The sequence below is a fragment of the Heterodontus francisci genome, chromosome 36 (assembly GCF_036365525.1).
Source record: "Heterodontus francisci isolate sHetFra1 chromosome 36, sHetFra1.hap1, whole genome shotgun sequence".
NCBI classification, from domain to species: Eukaryota; Metazoa; Chordata; class Chondrichthyes; order Heterodontiformes; family Heterodontidae; genus Heterodontus; species Heterodontus francisci.
In genome coordinates this window covers 41,336,559-41,352,292 of record NC_090406.1, presented here as the reverse complement: position 1 = coordinate 41,352,292, position 15,734 = coordinate 41,336,559, and the positions used below count along the sequence as shown (strand labels likewise).

Here is a 15,734-nt window from a genome sequence, read left to right as displayed (position 1 = left end):
GTCTCTATGGTTCATTGTTACATTAGATCATATCTATATCCAATGGGCCACATGTGTATCTATAGGGCCATTAGAGCATTTCTGGTTTATTCAACAGAAACCAGCACAAAAGGAATTTAATGTCTCCTCTCATCACACTGTAAATTCACGGAATCTTATCGTTCAGTTAAATAATATTTAACAACTTACTAGAGCATTTAACTTACTTTTGTACTAGCAGATCTCCTGTGACATTGCTCACAGAAAGCCAGGTGATGGACTGTTTTATAAGCACAGGGGTGTTATATCACATAAATGTATTATTCTGCTGCTGAAATCAAGATACATTTAAGATGACTTGTCCCATTTATACACGAGTCTAATTGTTGTAAGTCAACACAGGCTGAGGTCAATGAGTTTAATTGCTGCTTGGTGTTGGAAATTTCCGAGGGCGGTTCTGAAAAAAGATTGAAATGACTGCTTTTTGTTTTTTAATTTTTTTGAACTGAAGTATAATATTAGAAGAGCATTAGGGCTCTGGGAGCACTTCCATCCTTCAATAATGCAGTGAAATCTTATACAACCCCATAACCAGGCCGACTTGGTTTAACATCTCATCTGAAAGACGACACCTCAAACCATGCAGCATTTCTTCAGTTGTGCGCCAATCATCAGTCTAGACTCTCTGCTCCTCCACTAATACCTATGCTAGGAAAATCACTCCCCCACTTTCTCTCCTTGTTTCCCGCAGCAAAACAATTGGGCCTTTGAATAACGTCTCCCAATATTAAGGGGAACCGACAGGGTGGATAGAGAGAAATTATTTCTGCTGGTTGAGGAGTCTAGGACTAGGGGACATAGTCTAAAAATTAGAGCCAGACCTTTCAGGAGTGAAGTTAGGAAACGTGTCTACACACAATTCTCTTCCACAAACAGCAGTTGATGATGGGTCGATTGTTAATTTCATATCTGAGATTAATAGGTTTTTGTTATCCAAAGGTATTAAGGGATATGGGGCAAAGGCGGGTATATAGAGTTAGGTCGCAGATCAGCCATGATTGCGTTGAATGGGGGAACAGGTTCAAGGGGTGAAATAGGCTACTCCTGTTCCTATGTTTCTGACAGCACAGTCGATATTAGGAATTCATCGTGTTGGAGAATCTAGATCCACCTTAAGACAATCAAATACACCGTATCACATCTTCGGACTCCAGTAAAATGTACCTCTCAAGTGTGATACAGGTCCCGATTGAGGTATACAAAATTATGAGGGGCATTGATAGGATAGATAGGAAGAAACTTTTTCCCCTTAGCGGAGGGGTCACTAACCAGGGGGCATAGATTTAAGGTAAGGGGCAGGAGGTTGAGGCGCTTTGAGGAAAAAATTTTTCATCCAGAGGGTGGTTGGAATCTGGATCGCACTGCCTGAAGGGGTGGTATAGGTAGGAACCCTCACAACATTTAAGAAGTATTTAGATGAGCACTTGAAACGCCATAGCATACAAGGCTACGGGCCAAGTGCTGGAAAATGGGATTAGAATAGATAGGTGCTTAATGGCCGGCACAGACACGATGGGCCGAAGGGCCTGTTTCTGTGCTGTATAACTCTATGACTCTAGGAGGAGTTAAATGACATATCGGCACTAAATCTGCAGCCCCGGTGGTACAAGTGCATTGTGACATTCACACCCCCATTCATACCACTGCTGCAAAGCCTCTCCAGCAAATCAGTCACATTCCCTACACCTATCATGCTACTAAACATATTGGCCCCTCTCCTGGAGGGAGATCAATGTTTATCAACACAGCCCTAGAAAGATATCTTTAGTTGGTGTCAATTTCCCTCAAAATTACGTAGTCAAAAAACCAACACCATTAAAAACAGCAGCAAGAACGAAGTCTGCTCCAATCCTGTCAAAAGCAGTATGTGTGAAATGTTTCAAAAGGGGAATCTCATGATTCTGTTTGGTTGTGGTGCCAAGGTACAAAGAACAAACCACCCTCAGAATAATCCTCCAGTGCTAAAAGATTACAACTGGTGGCAAATCTCAGTCAGGAACATTGTGTTAGAAATTCTGTTTTGGAATGTAGATAGATGAAACTGCAACTTCATGGTGAGCATTCATATTTCACAATTCCCCCTTGCCAAGTTATGTCCCCAATGCCAGCTTTTCCTCATCCTCCCAGGCCACATGATAAATGCACCCAGAGACTGGGCAGGTAATCTGCTTTCAGGCCTTGGCCTACACTGCTTTAGAAATGGTTGTTACGACAAAAGACACTCCAAGACGGTTGTCTCTTCCCACAAGGAGAATTGTCTGGCCTTCACTCAACATCATCCCACGCAGTGACATGGGGGATACTCAGGCATTAATCGTGTCCACCCGCAGGGGGAAAGAAAATAAGTCGGTGCGGGGGGGGGGGGGGGGGGGGAAGAGAGAGAAAGAGTGACCATCACACTGTTTGGGAGGGAGAGAAACTGTGCAGGAAGACAGAGACTTGGAGAGACTGTATGAGCCCTGGGGAAGTCATACACTGCATAGGGACATAGACACTGACAACAGAGACAGAGACAGACTGAGGGGAAGTGAGTGAGTGGCAAAAGAGAGAAAAGCACTGCTGATCCTTCTCCTCCTGCCCAACTGCTATTTGACACTCTACACATCAGTCACTCTTGTTTTCTTCCACTGTGGTGGCACTGAGAGAGGAAGGAGAGAGCGGGAAGGAAACTGGCTCTGCTTCCAGTGAAGAATGTTTCCAATTTCACTATGCAATGACAGAAACTTATTGTGGAAGCAGTAAAATTATGTTACGGAATTCTTTCTACTTCATTTTCTCTGCCTTTTCTCAGAGCATTTCCCCCATTATTACAATACCATATGGCTATTCCTCAAACAAGCACGAAGCAGCTGTTTTGAAAATTTCAGGCTGGCCTGCTTGATTTTTACATCTACCAGTTTAAAGAGCTAGGAAAATCAGCCCTCTGCAAGCCCGTGATTTCTTGGCCAGTGCTTCCTGTGACGGCCGCTCCAGGTCACGATCACACAACCACAGAATGTATCCTAACATTAATTTGTGTGGTAGTGAGTATTGTAAAGATTCAATTGGTGCAGTTAATAATTTTAACTGTTGACATTAGTTATCTGAAGCCTTCAACTAGCACACAATGACTTAATAAATAAAGGCACTGCCCAGTGTGATACTGAGTTATTTTTATTCGTTCATGGAATGTGAGTGTTGCTGGCTAGGCCAGCATTTATTGCCCATCCATAATTGCCCAAGAGAAGATAGTGGTGAGCTGTCTTCTTGAATCGCTGCAGTCCTTGGGGTGCAGGTACATCCACAGTGCTGTTAGGAAGGGAGTTCCAGGATTTTGACCCAGCGACAGTGAAGGAACTGCGATATAGTTCTAAGTCAGGATGATGTGTGACTTGGAGGGGAACTTGCAAGTGGTGGTGTTCCCATACATCTGCTGCCCTTGTCCTTCTAGGTGGTAGAGGTCGCGGGTTTGGGAGGTGCTGTCGAAGAAGCTTTGGTGAGTTGTGGCACTGCATCTTGTAGATGGTACACACTGTTGCCACTGTGTGTTGGTGGTAAATGGAGTGAATATTGGAGTGTGATGGATGCGGTGCCAATCAAGCGGGCTGCTTTGTCCTGGATGGAGTTGAACTTCTTGAATGTTGTTGGAGCTGCAGCCAAATAGGCAAGTGGAGAGAATTCCATCACACTCCTGACTTGTGCCTCATAGATGGTGGACAGCCATTGGCAAGATGAGTTACTTGCTACAGAATTCTCAGCCTCTGACCTGCTCTTGTAGCCACAGTATTTATTTGGCTGGTCCAGTTCAATTTCTGGTCAATGGTAACCCCCAGGATGTTGATAGTTGGGGGGTCCAGCGATGGTAATGCCATTGGATGTTAAGGGGAGATGGTTAGATTCTCTCTTGTTTCAGATGGTCGTTTGCTTGGCACTTGTGTGATGCAAATGTTACTTGCCACTTATCAGCCCAAGCCTGGATGTTGTCCAGGTCTTGCGGCATAGGGGCATGGGATGCATCAGTATCTGAGGAGTCACAAATGGTGCTGAACATTGTGCAATCATCAGCAAACATTCCCATTTCTGACCTTATGATGGAAGGAAGGTCATTGATGAAGCAGCTGAAGATGGTTGGGCCTAGGACCACTACCCTGATAAACCCCTGCAGCGATGTCCTGGGACAAAGATGATTGACCTCCAATAACCACAACCATCTTCTTTTGTGCTAGATATGACTCCAACCAGCAAAGAATTTTCCCTGATTCCCATTGACTCCAGTTTTGCCAGAGCTCCGTGATGCCATACTCGGTCAAATAGTGCCTTGGTGTCAAGGGCAGTCACTCTCACCTCACTTCTTGAGTTCAGCTCTTTTGTCCATGTTTGGACCAAGGCTGTAATGAGGTCAGGAGCTGAGTGGCCCTGACGGAACCCAAACTGAGCATCAGTGAGCAGGTTACTGCTGAGCAAGTGCCGCTTGATAACCCTGTCAATGACCCCTTCCATCACTTTGCTGATGATTGAGAGTAGACTGATAGGTCGGTAATTGGCCATGTTTGATTTGTCCTGCTTTTTGTGGACAGGACATACCTGGACAATTTTCCACTTGCTGGGTAGATGCCAGTGTTGGCTAGGGGCACAGCTTGTTCTGGAACACAAGTCTTCAGTACTATTGCCGGAATGATGTCAGGGCCCATAGCCTTTGCAGTATCCAGTGCCTTCAGCCATTTCTTGATATCACGTGGAGTGAATTGGATTGGCTGAAAACTGGCATCTATGATGCTGGGGACCTCAGGAGGAGGCCAAGATGGATCATCCACTCGGCATTACTGGCTGAAGTTGGATGCAAATGCTTCAGCCTTGTCTTTTGCACTGATGTGCTGGGTTCCCTCATCATTGAGGATGGGGATATTTGTGAAACTTCCTCCTTCTGTCGGTTGTTTAATTGTCCACCACCATTCATGACTGGATGTGGCAGGACTGCTGAGCTTAGATCTGATCCATTGGTTGTTGGATCACTTAGCTCTGTCTATCACATGCTGTTTGGCATGCAAGTAGTCCTGGGTTGTAGCTTCTCTAGGCTGACACCTCATTTTTAGGTACGCCTGGTGCTGCTCCTGGCATGCCCTCCTGCACTCTTCATTGAACCAGGGCTGATAGGGTGAATAGGGAAAAATTATTTCCTCAGGTTAGGGAATCAGTGATAAGGGAATCATTAATTTAAATCCTTCAATAAGAGAGTGAAGGGAGTGTTTAGGAGAAATTACTTTACAGAGCAGGTTGTTGGAGTATGAAATACTTTGTGACATAGAGTGGTTGAGGCAAAAATGACAGTAGTTTTCAAGGGAAAACTCAATAAATAATTGAACCACTAGAAGATACAGGGCTATGTAACAGCATGGGGCAGTAGGATTGGTTTTGGATTGTTCGAGCAAAGAACATGCACGGACACTATTGGTCAAAATGGCCTCCTTCCATGCTGCGAACATCTATATTCAATGCAGTGATTACTGACCAAGGTCATGCATGAAGAGCAGCCACTGAGGCAAACCATCAGAGAAAAATCATCATTATGTGACCACATCCCAACATAAGCAGGCAAGTCAGTGAGAAAATTGAGCTGAAAATGAGACTGCCACTGCAAGCACAAAACCCCAGCCTAGCCCATATTAAAAGTGTTACATAGAATTTACAGTGCAGAAACAAACCATTTGGCCCAACTGGTCTATGACAGTGCTTATGCTCCACATGAGCCTCCTCCCACCACTCTTCATCTAACCCCATCAACACATTCTATACCATTCCCTCTCACGTACTTATCTAGCTTCCACTGAAATACACCTATGCTATTCACCTCAACTACTCCATGTGGTAAGAAGCAACATACCCTCTAATTTTTTTTGGAATGCGCATTCAATTTGTTTAAGTGCGCAGCCCCTTAGATTATTTGCGCACTGACTTGTGTGCAACCAGCGCGGGGACTTTCACGTTTCCGGCTGTGCAGCTTACAGGGAACATTAGTACAAAGTTTCTCCTGAATTCCTAATTAGATTTGTTGGTGGCTATCTTACATGCATAACCCCTAGTTCTTCCCACAAGTGGAAGCAGCTTCTCCATGTCAACTCTATCAAACCCCTTCATAATTTAAAAACCTGCATCAGGTCACCCCTCAGCTTTCTCTTTTCCAGAGATAAGAACCCAACCTGTTCAGTCATACCTGATAGTTAAAATTATTAAACTGTCTATATAAATTTATAATACGGGCAGGTACCAGGAGTGAGGTCACTCGGGGTTCAGTAACAGATCAAGCTTCACTCTGCAGCACATTCTGAAGGGGGAGGGGGAGCAGTCAGAGGTCGTGATACACATTGGTACCAATGACATAGGTAGAAAGAGAGATGAGGTCCTGCAACAAGAATTTAGGGAGCTAGGTAGCAGATTAAAAAGCAGGACCTCAAAGGTTGTAATCTCTAGATTACTCCCTGTGCCACGTGCTAGCGATTATAGGATTAGGAGGATACAGCAGATGAATGCATGGCGGAGGAGATGGTGCAGGAAGGAGGGCTTTACGTTCCTGGATCAATGGGTCCGTTTCTGGCAAAGGTGGGACCTGTACAAGTTGGACAGGTTGCACCTCAACCAGAACGGGACCAACATTGTTGCTGGGAGGTTTGTTAGTGCTGTTGTGGGAGGTTTAAACTAATTTAGCAGGGGGATGGGATACAGAGTGGAGGTACAGTAGGGGGTGAGGCACAGCCAAATATAGAAGAGAAACTGAGTCAGTCTGGAAGGCAGAGCAAATATAGACCTGTTAAGGCACAAGTGAAAAATACCAGGCTGGATTGCATATACTTCAATGCAAGGAGTCTTACTAATAAGGCAGATGAATTGAGGGCATTGATTAGCACATGGAATTATGATATTATTGCTATCACAACAGGGGGAGGGGCAGGACTGGCAACTCAATATTCCAGTGTATAGAATCTTCAGGCATGATAGGGGAGGGGATAAAAGAGGAGGTGGCATTGCACTGTTGATCAAGGAGTCAATTACAGCAGTAAGGAGGGATGATATCTTAGAAGGTTCCTCAAATGAGGCCATATGGGTAGAACTTAAGAACAAAAGGGGGGCAATCACTTGGCTGGGCGTCTACTACAGGCCTACAAACAAACAGTCAGGGAGAGGTAGAGGAAAAGATATGTAGGCAAATCTCAGAGAGGTGTAAAAATAATAGGGTAATAATAGTAGGGGGTTTCAACTTACCTAATATCAACTGGGATAGTCTTAGTGCAAAAGGCTTAAAAGGGGAGGAATTCTTAAACTGCATACAGGAGAGCTTATTGAGCCAGTACGTAGAAGGTCCTACAAGAAAATGGGCAGTACTGGACCTAATCCTAGGGAATGAAGCTGGACAAGTGGTAGAAGTGTCAGTGGGGGAACATTTCGGGGATAGTGGCCATAACTCTAAGATTTAAGGTAGTTATGGAAAAGGGCAAAGATGGACTGGAAATAAAGGTACTGAATTGGGGGAAGGCCGATTACAATTTGATGAAACAGGATCTGGCCAAAGTGGACTGGGAGCAGCACTGTGGGTGTACCTACCTCACATGGACTGCAGCGGTTCAAGAAGGCAGCTCACCACCACCTTTTCAAGGGCAATTAGGTTACAGCGTCATAACAAGCTATCCATTATTCTATATACAACTCCCTCTCTCCTCCAGATCAATTCGTGCAATAAACTTCCCATTTGCTTCCCAAAGCCACAGGGACAGTCGCTGCAGATACACATAGAAATGGAAAGAATCCCAGTGTGGAATGCCGGGAGTTCTCAAAACAGATTCAGAAAGGACACAACTTCACCTCCATTCCTCACTGTTCACAACAGAAGGATATACAAAGTGAAGCAGGTTATATTTCACAATCACCTGTTTATACTCTATAATGTGCATAACCCATGCAAATACAGAAAGGAAAACTAAAGGTCAGTGAGGCAACTCCCCTGCTGACGTGTTCGGGAAAATTCCTGTCTTCCCGGGCCAACCAATTTTAATTTCAGTTTGCACACCGTAACACTAAAAAAAAAATTTCAAAAATAAAATTATTCACAGGTCAAGGACAGCCTCATTAATGTATTATTGTGGTTATTGCCCGAAAGGTGGACTGATACACCGCACCAAACAACATGAAAAAAGGAAAGAAGGTACCAGCCCTTCGCTTTGCAAGCTGGAACGTCAGAACTATGTGTCCAGGCCTGTCGGAAGACCTTACACAAATCAACGATTCTCGGAAGACCGCCATCATTAACAACGAGCTCAGTAGACTCAATGTAGACATTGCAGCACTTCAGGAGACTCGCCTCCCCGCGAGTGGCTCTCTAGCAGAGCAAGACTACACCTTCTTCTGGCAGGGCAGGGATCCTGAAGAACCAAGACAGCATGGAGTGGGCTTCGCCATCAGAAACTCCTTGCTCAGCATGATAGAGCCTCCCTCAAATGGCTCGGAACGCATACTGTCCATCCGACTGCTCACCACCTCTGGTCCAGTACACCTACTCAGCATCTATGCTCCAACACTCTGCTCCGCACCTGAAGCTAAAGACCAGTTCTATGAACAACTCCATAACATCATTAGCAGCATCCCCAACACCGAACACCTATTCCTGCTGGGGGACTTTAATGCCAGGGTTGGGGCCGACCATGACTCATGGCCCTCCTGCCTTGGGCGCTATGGCGTTGGAAGGATGAATGAGAACGGGCAGAGACTGCTTGAGTTGTGTACCTATCATAACCTCTGCATCACCAACTCGTTCTTTCACACTAAACCCTGTCACCAGGTTTCATGGAGGCACCCAAGATCACATCGTTGGCACCAGCTAGACCTCATTGTCACAAGGCGAGCCGCCTTAAACAGTGTTCAAATCACACGCAGCTTCCACAGTGCGGACTGCGACACCGACCACTCCCTGGTGTGCAGCAAGGTTCGACTCAGACCAAAGAAGTTGCATCATTCCAAGCAGAAGGGCCACCCGCGCATCAACACGAGCAGAATTTCTCACCCACAGCTGTTACAAAAATTTCTAAATTCACTTGTAACAGCCCTTCAAAACACTCCCACAGGGGATGCTGAGACCAAGTGGGCCCACATCAGTGACGCCATCTATGAGTCAGCTTTGACCACCTACGGCAAAAGTGCGAAGAGAAATGCAGACTGGTTTCAATCTCATAATGAAGAGCTGGAACCTGTCATAGCCGCTAAGCGCATTGCACTTTTGAACTACAAGAAAGCCCCCAGCGATTTAACATCCGCAGCACTTAAAGCAGCCAGAAGTACTGCACAAAGAACAGCTAGGCGTTGCGCAAACGACTACTGGCAACACCTATGCAGTCATATTCAGCTGGCCTCAGACACCGGAAACATCAGAGGAATGTATGATGGCATGAAGAGAGCTCTTGGGCCAACCATCAAGAAGATCACCCCCCTCAAATCTAAATCGGGGGACATAATCACTGACCAACGCAAACAGATGGACCGCTGGGTTGAGCACTACCTAGAACTGTACTCCAGGGAGAATGCTGTCACTGAGACTGCCCTCAATGCAGCCCAGCCTCTACCAGTCATGGATGAGCTGGACATACAGCCAACCAAATCGGAACTCAGTGATGCCATTGATTCCCTAGCCAGCGGAAAAGCCCCTGGGAAGGACAGCATTACCCCAGAAATAATCAAGAGTGCCAAGCCTGCTATACTCTCAGCACTACATGAACTGCTATGCCTGTGCTGGGACGAGGGAGCAGTACCCCAGGACATGCGCGATGCCAACATCATCACCCTCTATAAAAACAAAGGTGACCGCGGTGACTGCAACAACTACCGTGGAATCTCCCTGCTCAGCATAGTGGGGAAAGTCTTTGCTCGAGTCGCTCTGAACAGGCTCCAGAAGCTGGCCGAGCGCGTCTACCCTGAGGCACAGTGTGGCTTTCGTGCAGAGAGATCGACTATTGACATGCTGTTCTCCCTTCGTCAGATACAGGAGAAATGCCGTGAACAACAGATGCCCCTCTACATTGCTTTCATTGATCTCACCAAAGCCTTTGACCTCGTCAGCAGACGTGGTCTCTTCAGACTACTAGAAAAGATCGGATGTCCACCAAAGCTACTAAGTATCATCACCTCATTCCATGACAATATGAAAGGCACAATTCAACATGGTGGCTCCTCATCAGAGCCCTTTCCTATCCTGAGTGGTGTGAAACAGGGCTGTGTTCTCGCACCCACACTTTTTGGGATTTTCTTCTCCCTGCTGCTTTCACATGCGTTCAAATCCTCTGAAGAAGGAATTTTCCTCCACACAAGATCAGGGGGCAGGTTGTTCAACCTTGCCCGTCTAAGAGCGAAGTCCAAAGTACGGAAAGTCCTCATCAGAGAACTCCTCTTTGCTGACGATGCTGCTTTAACATCTCACACTGAAGAATGCCTGCAGAGTCTCATCGACAGGTTTGCATCTGCCTGCAATGAATTTGGCCTAACCATCAGCCTCAAGAAAACGAACATCATGGGGCAGGATGTCAGAAATGCTCCATCCATCAATATTGGCGACCACGCTCTGGAAGTGGTTCAAGAGTTCACCTACCTAGGCTCAACTATCACCAGTAACCTGTCTCTAGATGCAGAAATCAACAAGCGCATGGGTAAGGCTTCCACTGCTATGTCCAGACTGGCCAAGAGAGTGTGGGAAAATGGCGCACTGACACGGAACACAAAAGTCCGAGTGTATCAGGCCTGTGTCCTCAGTACCTTGCTCTACGGCAGCGAGGCCTGGACAACGTATGCCAGCCAAGAGCGACGTCTCAATTCATTCCATCTTCGCTGCCTTCGGAGAATACTTGGCATCAGGTGGCAGGACTATATCTCCAACACAGAAGTCCTTGAAGCGGCCAACACCCCCAGCTTATACACACTACTGAGTCAGCGGCGCTTGAGATGGCTTGGCCATGTGAGCCGCATGGAAGATGGCAGGATCCCCAAAGACACATTGTACAGCGAGCTCGCCACTGGTATCAGACCCACCGGCCGTCCATGTCTCCGTTATAAAGACGTCTGCAAACGCGACATGAAATCGTGTGAAATTGATCACAAGTCGTGGGAGTCAGTTGCCAGCATTCGCCAGAGCTGGCGGGCAGCCATAAAGACAGGGCTAAATTGTGGCGAGTCGAAGAGATTTAGTAGTTGGCAGGAAAAAAGACAGAGGCGCAAGGGGAGAGCCAACTGTGCAACAGCCCCAACAAACAAATTTCTCTGCAGCACCTGTGGAAGAGCCTGTCACTCCAGAATTGGCCTTTATAGCCACTCCAGGCGCTGCTTCACAAACCACTGACCACCTCCAGGCACGTATCCATTGTCTCTCGAGACAAGGAGGCCCAAAAGAAGAAAGAAAGAAAGTCAAATTCCACTTTACTGGTGGTTGGGTATCAAATTCCACTGGTTTACATTTAGGCCCATTAATTTATGGTCAAAGTCATGTTTTTATTACACAAGATCACAGGATTTTTCATTAGATTTCGGGTAACAGTCACTGACTCATTTTATCAAGAAAACCCCAAACCAATAACTTGGAATATTCATGATTGTATTTTCCTCAAACAAAAATTTAACATAAACTTAAAAAAATGAAAAGTCCATCAATTCCTCACACTTTGATTTCCTATTACATGCAGTCCACCCTCTCTACTAAGTGCACTCCATATGCTCTGGACCTCTTATCTTCAGTCATATTAGCTCAATTAATATTTCAACTTTCTTGGTCCTTAATTCCACATCATCCTTCATCTCATCTGACAGTTGAAAGAAAAATATTCTACCTTCCAGGTAACCAACGCTGGAAACTCAAACAACCTGTTTGATGCCAGCCTCCGATTCCTCTTCCCCTTCACTTTCTTCTGATCCTCTCTCCTAACCTTACCCTTTTTGCCTGGTTTTCACCATCTCCTCTGAATCTTACCCTTTCTGACCCTGAATGATCTGTCCTGAGTAGGGGTCTCAGTTTCAACCCCTTTACCCCCATCCCAGAATAGCAAACTGAGCAGCATGCTGAGCTCTTCTGCTGCTTTCGACTCAGTGCCTTCCTTTCTGCCCAGGAGGTTAAAAATGCCTCCTCCAGTGAATCTGACCTCTTTTCCTATCTCCAACCTTCTTGATCCTCCTCCACCCCTCCCTCCAGCCATTTTCATTGAGCTGCCACTGTGATAACAGTCACCTCAGTTTTGCTACTTCCCTTACACACTCCAGTCGAGCTCCCTCTAAATGTACAGCACTCCATTGTCTCAGTTCTAATCTTGGCATCATTCCTCACCAGGAAGGCTTTCCCAGCCTTTGTATGGTCCATCTCCAACTCTTCCCTTCCCTTTCTGGATGTTTTTCTCCATAACTCTGACAATAATCTTTCCACAGGAATCTATTACAAGCCTACTCCTTGGAGTATGCTTCTTCCCACCTGCTTCCTATAAAGACTCATTCTCTCAATTTCTGTCACTGGCACATTTACTTTGATAACTGCATCTTCTGTATCTTAGCTTCCAAACAATCCTTATTCCTCAGCCAAGTTCTCACCTCAATAGTAATTAAACAGGAGTCTTCATCGTGTCTGATCCAATGTCCTATGAATCTTCTCTTAGACTCTCCACTTGCAAGCACAATATTGTCTTCACCTTTCAATTCCATTATTATTTGAAGTTACTATTTCCACCTCTTACAAAATTATGAGGTGTTTTGGTTGAGTAAATAAGGAGAAACTGTTTCCACTGGCAGAATAATCAGTAACCAGTTGACACAGTTTTAAGATAATTGGTAAAAGAGCTAAATGGGCAGTACAGTGGCGCAGTGGTTAGCACCGCAGCCTCACAGCTCCAGGGACCCGGGTTCGATTCTGGGTACTGCCTGTGCGGAGTTTGCAAATTCTCCCTGTGTCTGCGTGGGTTTTCGCCGGGTGCTCTGGTTTCCTCCCACATCCAAAGACTTGCAGGTGATAGGTAAATTGGCCGTTGTAAATTGCCCCTAGTGTAGGGAAGTGATAGGGAATATGGGATTAACTGTAGGGTTAGTATAAATGGGTGGTTGTTGGTCGGCACAGACTTGGTGGGCCGAAGGGCCTGTTTCAGTGCTGTATCAGGTTTGCGTCTGCCTGCAATGAATTTGGCCTAACCATCAGCCTCAAGAAAACGAACATCATGGGGCAGGATGTCAGAAATGCTCCATCCATCAATATTGGCGACCACGCTCTGGAAGTGGTTCAAGAGTTCACCTACCTAGGCTCAACTATCACCAGTAACCTGTCTCTAGATGCAGAAATCAACAAGCGCATGGGTAAGGCTTCCACTGCTATGTTCAGACTGGCCAAGAGAGTGTGGGAAAATGGCGCACTGACACGGAACACAAAAGTCCGAGTGTATCAGGCCTGTGTCCTCAGTACCTTGCTCTACGGCAGCGAGGCCTGGACAACGTATGCCAGCCAAGAGCGACGTCTCAATTCATTCCATCTTCGCTGCCTTCGGAGAATACTTGGCATCAAGTGGCAGGACTATATCTCCAACACAGAAGTCCTTGAAGCGGCCAACATCCCCAGCTTATACACACTACTGAGTCAGCGGCGCTTGAGATGGCTTGGCCATGTGAGCCGCATGGAAGATGGCAGGATCCCCAAAGACACATTGTACAGCGAGCTCGCCACTGGTATCAGACCCACCGGCCGTCCATGTCTCCGTTATAAAGACGTCTGCAAACGCGACATGAAATCGTGTGACATTGATCACAAGTCGTGGGAGTCAGTTGCCAGCATTCGCCAGAGCTGGCGGGCAGCCATAAAGACAGGGCTAAATTGTGGCGAGTCGAAGAGACTTAGTAGTTGGCAGGAAAAAAGACAGAGGCGCAAGGGGAGAGCCAACTGTGCAACAGCCCCAACAAACAAATTTCTCTGCAGCACCTGTGGAAGAGCCTGTTACTCCAGAATTGGCCTTTATAGCCACTCCAGGCGCTGCTTCACAAACCACTGACCACCTCCAGGCGCGTATCCATTGTCTCTCGAGATAAGGAGGCCCAAAAGGATCTCTAAATAAAATTAAAAATAAAAATAAATGTGAGATGAGATTTATTTTTACACAGCAAGTTGCTATGATCTGAAATTCACTGCCTGAAAAGGTGGTGAAAGTAGCCTTAATTATAACTTTCAAAAGGGAATTGGATACATTTGTGGGCTATAGGGAAAGAGCAGAGAAGTGGAACTAAGTGAATAGCTCTTTCAGAGAGCCAGTACAGAAATTATGGGCTGAATGGCCTCCATTTGCACTGTATGATTCTATGGTAAGATTGATTCCACCACCAAGCACATCTTCCCTTCTCTCTTTGCCTACCATTTCCTCCCACGTACCCCCATTCACCCTTCCATTACCTGGCTTCCACCTGCACTTCCTCTGTCACATTCATTCTTACTCCCAGACCATGCAGCATCTGTCCATTCACTTCCTCCCACACCATTGTCCAGGACCCCCAACATCTCCAACAGCAATCCACATGTCCTACTTCTAACCTGGGAGCTGTATTTGCTGTTCATGGTGCAGCCTCCTCTACACTGGGGACACCATACAGAGATTTGAGCACCTAATTCTGAGCACTTGAATTCCAGCCACAAGGGTGTCCCTGAGCTTCCTGTTACTTCCCACTTTAACCCCCCACCCAATTCTCACTCGGACCTGCCAGGCTGTTCCAACCAAACTCAATGCAACCTTCAGGAATAGTATCCCATCTTTTTCCAGGCACTCTGCAGCCCTCTAGTCTGAACAAGTGATTTTAGTAATCATACCTTTGCTGTATCCCACCTGACAGGACAGAGGCGAAGATATTTCCCCTCCTGGGGGAAATCTAGAACTAGGAGGCATAGTTTCAGAATAAGGGGCCACCCATTTAAAATGGAGATGAGGAGGAATTTCTTCTCTCAGAACGTTATGAATCTTTGGAATTCTTTACCCCAGAGAGTAGTGGAGGCAGTCATTGAATATATTCACGCCTGAGATAGTCAGATTCTGAATTATCAGGGAGTCAAGGGTTGTGGGGAACGTGCAGGAAAATGGAGTTGAGGCCAAGATCAGATCAGCCATGATCTTATTGAATAGCAGAGCAAGCTCATGGCCTACTTTGCTTCTATTTTTATGTTCTTATTTTTCTTTACCTGTAAGGCGATTTTTTCCCCCTAATTTGGAACTCAATATTTCCAGTTCATGCTTGAAATAGTTTGCAATGTTTCCCCTCCCTGAACTCTTCCTTTCTGATATGAAGGTATGCTTTTAAATTAGTAAGTTTGCAAGGCTACCCCTGTGGGAAGTTAGTAATTGTTGTGCATTGTCACCAGTTCACCATTGCTCCAGTGGCCCGAGAAAGATTTCCTCCTCTGTCCGGAGCTGCCTCGAAAGAGGCAAAAATAGAACTTAATCCAATGACCCGTTCAAGACACAAAGCCAGTAAGAGCAGCCGAGCCAAAGTCACTGGAACAACCTCTGCTGCGGAGCAACAAGCACTCACCTCGCCGAATCCCCCCTCCTCCCGTCATCTCCAACTCCCCTTCTCCAAACTCTTACCTCTTCACTTATTTCTTGTTAAATACGGATGCGGATCAACGTTGACAGCCACCATCGACCCGGAAACTCTCCCATCTCGCAGGTTGCTGACGAACAACC

The 15,734-nt window shown here is 46.1% G+C and overlaps 2 protein-coding genes across 5 annotated transcripts in view; one reads left to right on the top strand and one right to left on the bottom strand.

The window, feature by feature from the left end:
* LOC137351765 (protein fem-1 homolog C-like) overlaps nucleotides 1–8,210 on the top strand; it is a 24,435-nt gene extending 16,225 nt beyond the window's left edge. Inside the window, exon 2 of the mRNA XM_068016575.1 lies at nucleotides 8,168–8,210. Coding sequence (XP_067872676.1) covers nucleotides 8,168–8,176 — 9 coding nt within the window. The 3' untranslated portion in view covers nucleotides 8,177–8,210. The remainder of the gene's footprint in view (nucleotides 1–8,167) is intronic.
* Nucleotides 1–15,734, bottom strand: part of ticam1 (TIR domain containing adaptor molecule 1) — a 23,486-nt gene extending 7,752 nt beyond the window's left edge. The window contains exons 1-2 of one of the 4 annotated variants that reach the window (XM_068016571.1): nucleotides 15,636–15,720; nucleotides 13,988–14,112 (exon numbers count right to left, since the gene is read on the bottom strand). The gene's annotated coding sequence lies outside the window, so the exon portion shown is untranslated. Of the gene's footprint in view, nucleotides 1–12,618; nucleotides 12,767–13,987; nucleotides 14,113–15,579 lie in introns of those variants that run through there. The other 3 variants (XM_068016568.1, XM_068016570.1, XM_068016572.1) reach the window with 3 other exon arrangements.